Source organism: Ranitomeya variabilis, chromosome 1, assembly GCF_051348905.1.
Source record: "Ranitomeya variabilis isolate aRanVar5 chromosome 1, aRanVar5.hap1, whole genome shotgun sequence".
Classification (NCBI taxonomy): Eukaryota; Metazoa; Chordata; class Amphibia; order Anura; family Dendrobatidae; genus Ranitomeya; species Ranitomeya variabilis.
In genome coordinates, this window is record NC_135232.1 from 1,065,721,498 (window position 1) to 1,065,730,701 (window position 9,204).

Genomic DNA, 9,204 nt, shown 5'->3' on the forward strand with positions numbered 1-9,204 from the left:
GAAAAAAAAAAGTTATAGTAGTGGACAACTTCTTTAATGTTGGTTTAAAAACTCAAAAAAGAGTCAAAAAAGTTAGAGAAGACCTCCAAGTGTTATGCACACATTTTCCAGTCAATATTTCACCAAAAAATCTATTTATTGAGCAACATTCATCAAGGCTGGCAAAAGATTTGTTTATCTCATATTCAAATTCTCTTTTCAGAGAGGAAGAGGACTAGAACTCTAGTGCCACCTATAGGAAGTAGCAATCCTAACAATCAATGTCGTCCCTTTAACAAGCCTTGTCACATGACTTAGGATAAAAGCCAAAACTAGAATCTAAATTTACTTAAACCACCAAAAACTGTCCTAAATAATTTCTATGGCACTTCAAAAACGGTATGTAATCCAAAGGCGGACTTAGATCAATTTAGCCGCAGGAAGAGAACCATATAAAATGCACTATATATAAATCTTTATTTGTCATTAATATATAAAAACAACAAGGCCAAGCAATATCAGAAAAACAGAGTATCCCGGAGAATGATCGGTTCACAATGCAACAAATAATATCATCATATTTCCATGACTCTATAAAAAGGTCCGATTTGTGTACTCAAAGGAAATCCCCATCTATTATTGTTATCCTCTACTGCAGATATGTAAGGGTAATGCTAATACATACTAAGTTTCCCCTATCCACAATAGGAAGATACGGCCCTCATAAGTCGGCACACATGACCATAATATCCAAAGTACAGTTAATACCTTAAGGGATGAATCCCCAGGCAATGGCGCATGCAGCTTCCGCCCTGCTCCTGTAGTAATATACATTTCTGAGCAGGCGCTCCCTGGAATACTGAGTGGAACGCAAGCATAACCAGATGCGAGCACCTTCAGAAATGCTAGGAGCTAGGACGTACCGCGCATGCGCACTGCACGGAAACCATAAAGAAGCAGTGCCTTTTATCCTTTATGAGAGAAAGTGACCTATATTGCAGTATTGGACTTGGGGAAGGCGCATTGAATATATATATATAATATATTACGACAGGAGCAGGGCGGAAGCTGCATGCGCCGTTGAGCTAGGAAAGCATTCTGATTACTTCCGCCCCGTTATTGACAGACAGCATTTCCATTGGCTGTGCATCACATAAGAAACCACACGTTCCTCACAATGTCACGCCCCCGGAAGAAGCTTAGGGCGAAACGCGCGTCGGGGCGCACGAGGAACGATTGATCAGTTCCCATTCTGCACCACTGGGTCTGCCTGGGGATTCATCCCTTAAGGTATTAGCTTTACTTTGGATATTATGGTCATGTTAGCCCCCCCGCGTAAACCTGAAAGAAATATAGCGGGGGGTCTCATGGCCTCATGGACCCTGTCATTTAATATGGCTTTCTGTCAGAAGAAAGGTCAAATAAAGGTCAGGTCAGTCATCTCTGAAAGTGTGAAACTGGTTTTATCCAGTTTTTTCTGGTATGTTTGGTGCCTATTGTAACGGTTTTCTATTGGCTGTTAGCAGCTTTGCCGCTCTTTTTTTGAACATATAAACACCTGTTTTGTGGTATCTGGTCATTCTGTCAGCGGAAGAAGATAAAGAAGACCCCACCCTCCCTCCCCTGAATTTTTGTAATTTTACTGTCGTGTAGTTTACTTGTGGGAAAATCACCCATGTCTGGGTGGATTGGTTTATTGGAAAAGTTTGGTACTTTGGTTTTATAATTTATGGAGTTTATTTATTGGTGATTAATTAATTTATGTAACCCTAAATAAACTACACGGCCATTTTTATCCACAATTAAAGCATTTTGTGTTTTTATTGTATGAATGGTTTCTATGAGGCCATGTGTGCCAACTTATGAGGGCCGTATCTTCCTATTGTGGATAGGGGAAACTTAGTATGTATTAGCATTACCCTTACATATCTGCAGTAGAGGATAACAATAATAGATGGGGATTTCCTTTGAGTACACAAATCGGACCTTTTTATAGAGTCATGGAAATATGATGATATTATTTGTTGCAGTGTGAACCGATCATTCTCCTGGATACATAGTTTTTCTGATATTGCTTGGCCTTGTTGTTTTTATCTATTAATGACAAAGATTTATTTATAGTGCATTTTTATATGGTTCTCTTCCTGCGGCTAAATTGATCTAAGTCCGCCTTTGGATTACATAGAATCTAAATTTGCCGACACTGTGTTCCGGGTACTGCCCCTAATCAGTGCAAGGTGTGAGATCTGGATTGGCTGTGAGAGGCATCTGACCGGGATACAAGGGGTATCGTTTCTCCTTGTAGAGAGTGACATCTCAAGCATGCCGATATGAGGAGACCATTGGAACCCGGTCAGACGCCTCTCACACTTTGCACTGACGAGGGGCAATACCCCAAAACACAGTGCCTGCAAATTGAGATTCTGGTTTTGGCTTTTATCCCAAATCATGTAACGAGGCTCATTAAAGGGTCAACATTGACTTCTAGGATTGCTAATTCCTATAGGTGGCACTAGTGTTCTAGTCCTCTTCCTCTCTGAAGAGACAATTTGCATACTTCCCAGAGGAGCATTGCAGCATGAAAGTCTCCTCATCTCGGCATGTTTGGCATGTGACTCTTCACAAGGAGAAACGATACCTCTTATCTCATATTCAATGTTTCCTTATACCTTAGTGCACACGTTGTATAATGCAGGAGCAGCACCTTGCTCTTACTTCCGTGTGTTAGGAGTTGCTGAAAAGTTTTTTTTCCTTTAAATATTGACTGATATTATACTGAAATGATTCCTAGTGAATAGACCATGTTGGCAATGTGGCCCATTATTCCATTCAGGGGTTGTCCACCTGTCACCTCCAGCGACTCCGCTTAGTAAGTCTACGTTCACATTAGCGTTCGGCGCCGCACCGTCGGGCACCGCAGCGTCGCCGCGTCATGCGCCCCTATATTTAACATGGGGGCGCATGGACATGCGTTGTGCTGTGTTTTGCTACGCATGGCCGCAAGCGTTGGGCGCAGAGAACGCAACAAGTTGCATTTTTTTTGCGTCCAACTTTAGGCCAAAAAGGACGCATGCGTCGCAAAACGCAGCGTTTTAGCGTGCGTTTTGTTGCGGTTTTGTTTGCGTTGTGCGTTGCGTCGCCGACGCTGCGGCGCACAACGCAAATGTGAACGTAGCCTAAGAATGTTGCAACTGTAAGAGTTGTGAAGAATCAGTGTGGGGCCGGTCACTTTCCTCTTGCAGCTGCATTTGATAAATCTGCCACATTTTTAGACCATCTTGTCCAGATTTACATCACCTAGTTAGTTATTGGCTTATTTTGTGCCAGAATTGTGAGCTACACTTTTGGTGAAATTTCTGGAACAGAATGTTAGACCCCTCCCCTCTCATATAAGCCACACCCCTCTCATATAAGCCACGCCTCTTGTCAGACAAGGCGCAGAAAGGGTTTAAAACACGGGAAGCAAATCATGAAATACAGATTTTGCTGCACATAACTACAGAATTCTGTCACATTTCGCTGATAAATCTCTCCCAGTGGCTTGTGATCAATATTTAGATTTGTAGTGAACATAAAACCACAATCTTAGGACCATTAATTACATTATAGACACAAGGAAGGAAGCGGAATATGGAAAGTCAGCTCACCACGTCCAGGTGCACCTTATAGGATAGAGGCAGTTCGCACGGGGCCATCCCAGTCTCGGACATGATCATCAGATGCAAGAAAGAAGAAAGTGATCTCCAGCGACAAAATATCAAGGTGAAAAATGTCATATATAAAAACTAGCTTGTATTATTCCAAACATAAGACGGATGTGCTGGCCACCTTTAGAAAGCCATGTAAAATAGACCAACGCATTTCAGGTAGGAGCCTTATTCATGGTGTGTGGCTCCTAACTGGTGTGTGGCTCCATGATTAGGCTCCTACCTGAAACGCGTTGGTCTATTTCTAAGGGTGGTCAGCACATTTGTCTTATTATGTTAAAAGCTTAATATATAATTTCTAAAAGCTACTTTTATATACAGCTCTGACAAAAATTAAGAGACCACTGCACAGTTTTATAAAAATCAGCTTCTCTACATGTCTGACAGCCATTCCATTCCAGTGTCAGTTGAATTCCAACCAGAGTACACCTCATTCAACTTAATGTGCTTCTGATTAGGTGATCACCTAAACCAAATCTTATTGAACTAAGGAAAATATAAAACACACTGCTGTGGTGTGCACAATCCTCTTGCAATAGGACAAGCTGGATGGCATAAGGCTGTGTGCACACGTTGCTGATTTTTCGCATTTTTTCACGCTTTTTTGCTATAAAAACGCTATAAAACTGCCAAAAAACGCATACATTAAGCATCCCATCATTTAGAATGAATTCTGCAAATTTTGTGCACATGATGCGTTTTTTTTCCGCGAAAAAACGCATCGTGGTAAAAAACGCAGCATGTTCATTAATTTTGTGTTTTTTTGCAGATTTCCCACTATAAAATGCATTGGGAAATGTCCGGAAAAAAACGCACCAAAAACGCATGAAAACGCGGTAAAAACGCGCCAAAAACGCATGCAGATTTCTTGCAGAAAATTTCAGGTTTTTCTCAGGAATTTTCTGCAATAAATCCTGAACGTGTGCACATAGCCTTACAAGTGCTAGTAATATCGCAAAAGTAATAGGAGTGAAAAAATGACTTTGAACCATGACAAAGGAGTTGAAAAGAAAAGTCTTGAGTGAGGAAAAGAAGAGCTCAATCCTGGTTTTACTAACAGATGGACACAGTGAGCGTCATGTTGACTCTATCCTTAAAATTTCTCAGAGGGCAGTCCATTACAACAAGGTCAAGCAGCAGACATTGGGGACAACAAAGCTACAGACTGGCAGAGGCCGAAAATGACTCTCCCCTGACCGGGATGACGTCATCTTATTTGAATGTCACTCAGCAACCGCAGGATGACATCAAGTGATCTGCAAAAGGAATGGCAAATGGCAGCTGGGGTGAAGTGCACGGCAAGAACAGTTTGTAACAGGTTCCTGGAGGCAGGGCTCAAGTCATTTAACGCTAGAAAAAAGTATTTTATCAATTTGAAGCAAAGGAGAGCCAGGTTGAAGGTTGCCAAAAACCATAAGGATTGGACCATAGAGGATTGGAGTAAGGTAATCTTCTCTGATGAGTCTAATTTTCAGCTTTGCCCAACACCTGGTCATCTAATGGTTAGATGGAGACCTCGAGAGGCGTACAAGCCACAGTGTCTTGCACCCACTGTGAAATTTGGTGGAGGATCGGTGATGATCTGGGGATGAAGGACCACCACATCAAATCTCTTCTAAATGATTATGAACTTGTTTTTTTTTGCATTATTTCAGGTCTGCAAGCAATGCATTTTTTTTGTTATTTTGACCATTTCTCATTTTCAGAAAATAAATACAAAATTTATTGCCTGGAACTTCGGAGACATGTTGTGAGTAGTTTATAGACTAAAAGAACAATTTATATTTTACTCAAAAATATACAGTACCTACAAAGAGAAAAATCAGACAAATTGAAAATCTTAATTTTTGCCAGAGCGGTACAACATTTTTCACCTTGATATTTTGTCGCTAGAGATCACGTTCTTCCTTTTTGCATTAATTACGTAATCATCCTTCTTTATACACATTCAATTTTCAGCACAAGTTATTGTACCCCCATATATCTCTGCAGATCCTCTAAATCAATCTATGTAAATTATGAAGATATATTTGCGCCCCACATTATATGAACAGAGCCACGTAATATCCAGTATTTGATGAACTTTATAGTAAAATGTAGTATAGCACTATAACAGTGTCCTGTCCCTTTAAATTTTCAGATACTTCTGTCACCATGGTAACTGCAGTCATCAACAACCAGTAGAATTGCTCAGTTTGAATTTGAAAAATAAAGTCAGTTTGTTACATCTCATCCGAGTGTGAAGACAGACACCTGCAGTCAGTGCGAGATTCCAGGTATAACACGTGAGATAATGCACCGGACAGACCCCACATCCATCACACGCACTCACAGACCACAACTGACACTTTCTGATAAATCTGATCATTACCAAGTTATTATTTCCCCAACACATGATGTGGTGAGATATCAGTGGGTGAGGCCGGAACTCGTGACCTCTCCCATCTGGATCGATCCAGAGACAAGATCCCGATATTTACCCTCCGATCTGCACACACACATGATGGCCCGCAGTGTAGTATTACTAGTACTCTGCATGATATCCCGTCCTCCATATATACCACATACTAAAGGGGTGATCCCATTGGGACAAGTTATCACCTGTCTGCGGGATAAGATCAGAGTCCGACCACTGGGAACCGCAGCAATAACCAGAACAGGGCACTGGTATCCCATTAGAGGGCAGCGGCAGTACCTCCCCCGACCACCGGGACTGCCAGAGAGCAACGAGAACCGCTCGTGCAGGTCCCAGAGAGGATGAATGGAGCAGCAGGGGAGCATGTGCGCCTCCTCTACCTTCTAATGGGGATAAAAGTTCTGGTGATGAATTTCCAGCGGACGGACCCCACTGATCTATAAGTCATCACTGATCTATAAGTCATCACCGATCCCATGTATAAGGCGATAACTTGTTCCAACTGAAAATACCCCTGTAATGAAGCTCACATATGTAACCGCCAATATATCCCATATATTTCCCAATGTTGCCCTTCCCTGCCCCTGAATATATGATAAAATAAATATGAATCAATTACCTAAACCCCTGCTGACTATTCCTGATGTCTTATAGGATTTGGATACATTTTCTCAGAGAAGATATCAGCGGTCACCATGTGGACCGGGTATTCTGCCAGCGCTGGATCAGGTAGCTTCCATCAGTCTGTGATAACTGACCGTTCTCTACACTGCTGTTGGATGGGCATCTGGAGCTTTACTTTATAGGGGTTGTCTATCTTTGGGGGCATTTTTGTTTTTACTTAAAAGCGTGTATTTTGTGGTAAAAATAATTTTTGCAGTGGAGTTTTATTAAACAATTTCCATTATTTGCTTCCTATTATCTGTGAGCTCTGCCATCTATTGCTGGCTGCAGAATTAACTAACTGAGAATCTATCAGTGAGCTCCTTCTGACAGTCGTAAATACAAGTTTGTAGCTCTTTTACGCTTATTTCCTGAGTGTCGCTTAGTACATTTCAGCAGTGGCGCTCTATCACATCCTCTTTGTACGGTTAGGATTGATTCTAATATCTGGTTGTGTTTTCTCCAGTTTACGTCACACCTGAGGAGCAACTGAGAAGACTGGCGTATTGTATCAAGCTTCTCCCGTCACCCCTCTACAAGAAGGAGGTCAGTGAGAAAACTAAGTACAGGTAGTTATGTACTCGGATATTCCTAGTCATCCTTCTAACTTCATCTCTGCTCTTCCTAGCGCCTCATGCCAACCAACCCAGAAGCCCAGAGAAGGTTTGCTGTAAGGGATGAAGAACGGCCTGCTCCACCCATAAGCATCCGAGCCAGGGAGGAAAGGAAGAGGGAAGAAGAAGTGACGCTGAGAGAAATGCTGGCCTATCTGGACGAGGAGGAGGACGAGAAAGAAGAGAAGGAAGAAGATGAGATGGCGGCAAAGAAGATCAAACTGGACATTAGGCTCCCGAGAAGCAGCACACGAAGAAGCAGGACCAGGCCGCACAACTTCCACCACCAAGTCAGCCAAGCCTCTCCCATGACATGGAAGAACATCATGTGGACCATCCTGCTGGGACCCCTCTGCCGATACATTGGCATTATCGGCCGGTAAGTATAAAAAACACTAGAAATAATAATAGCAGCATAATAGTAATATAGGGACAATATATCAGTATTAGACTAATAAGAGTAATTAGATTAGTGATAATAAGAAAGTCATAAAATAGTAATAAAATAGCAATAGTAATAGTAGTAGGTGGAATAGCAGTGTGATCCAGGGTTCTAGGACTGATCGCCTTTTCTCGGGGTCAAGAAGGAATTTTTCCCCATGTGACACAAATTGGCTGAATGTGTCCTGGGGTTTTTGCCTTCTTCTGGATCAACAGTGTCAGAATAAGGTAGTATTAATGTTAATAGAAAAGATAGAATAATACATTTATAAAATAGCAGTATTAATTATAGAATATAAAATAGTTATAGCTATAAAAAGACAAGAACCTAAAATTACAATAATTATAGTCATAGCTCAATTAGTACCGTAATGTGAAATAGTTATAGAAAAGTTAGAATAGTACTGTAATAAGATAGCAGGACATAAATAATAGAGATAAAATCTATAAAAAGAACAAACCCCTATACATTATAATAATAACTATAGTAGTGGTAGAATTAGCACCCTAATATTAGTTAGATACCTAGTAATAACATAATTAGGTTTGATCCAGGGTTCTAGGACTGATCGCCTTTTCCCGGGGTCGAGAAGGAATTTTTCCCCAGTGACACAAATTGGCTGAATGTGTCTTGGGGTTTTTGCCTTCTTCTGGATCAAAAGCTTTAGACATAGGGACCTTAGTAATATCATTATTAGAGTCACAAGAGTAATAAAAATGATAAAACTAATAAATCAAAAAGTAAATGATAAAAGGTACATTTTTAATAAATAATAAAAAGTGTAGTAATAATAATAACAGATTTGTGAGGCAGAATCCCGTTAGTTAATAAGTTAGTGTTAGGTTAGTGTAGGTCCCATCTGAAGAGGTCGCCTTGTCGTTGGCAGATGGGCTCGCACAATTTGCTCAAAATGTGCGCTAAGAACCTCACTTTTATATCTATAGAAGATATGCAGTAATACCATTCAGGAGATGTACATGTATACAGCAGTTTTGTGAATAACACTTCTGCAGAATCACAGCAGCAGGTATACCGGTATAGGGAGGTCACATCTAGTGATAGTGCTACAGTGACGTTACAACTGGGCCTTAAAGGGAATCCGTCAACAAGTTTTTGCTATGCAATCTGACAGCACCATGATGTAGGGACAGACATTCTGATTCCAGCAATGTATCACTTAGTTTTCTAGGTGCAGCAGTTGGGATAGAATCACAGTTTTCTCTTCAACAGATCTAGCAGAGCTCAGATGTTGAGCTGTGTATAACCCCGTCCACACCACTAATAGACTGCTTACTGTGTACACTGTATATTGACAGAAAGCTGCTAATCAGTGTCGGGGACAGTGGTTGGACTAGGAGACACGAGACACCTAGTCCTGTAGTG

At 41.1% G+C, this 9,204-nt stretch overlaps 1 protein-coding gene across 1 annotated transcript; it reads left to right on the forward strand.

Annotated features, from left to right (window-relative positions):
• Positions 1-4,676: 4,676 nt before the first annotated feature.
• LOC143800110 (uncharacterized) lies at positions 4,677-7,762 on the forward strand. Its single transcript, XM_077281177.1, has 4 exons — positions 4,677-4,755; positions 6,757-6,831; positions 7,232-7,311; positions 7,394-7,762. Exons 1-4 carry the CDS (start codon positions 4,677-4,679, stop codon positions 7,760-7,762), a joined length of 603 nt encoding a protein of 200 aa, XP_077137292.1.
• Positions 7,763-9,204: the final 1,442 nt, after the last annotated feature.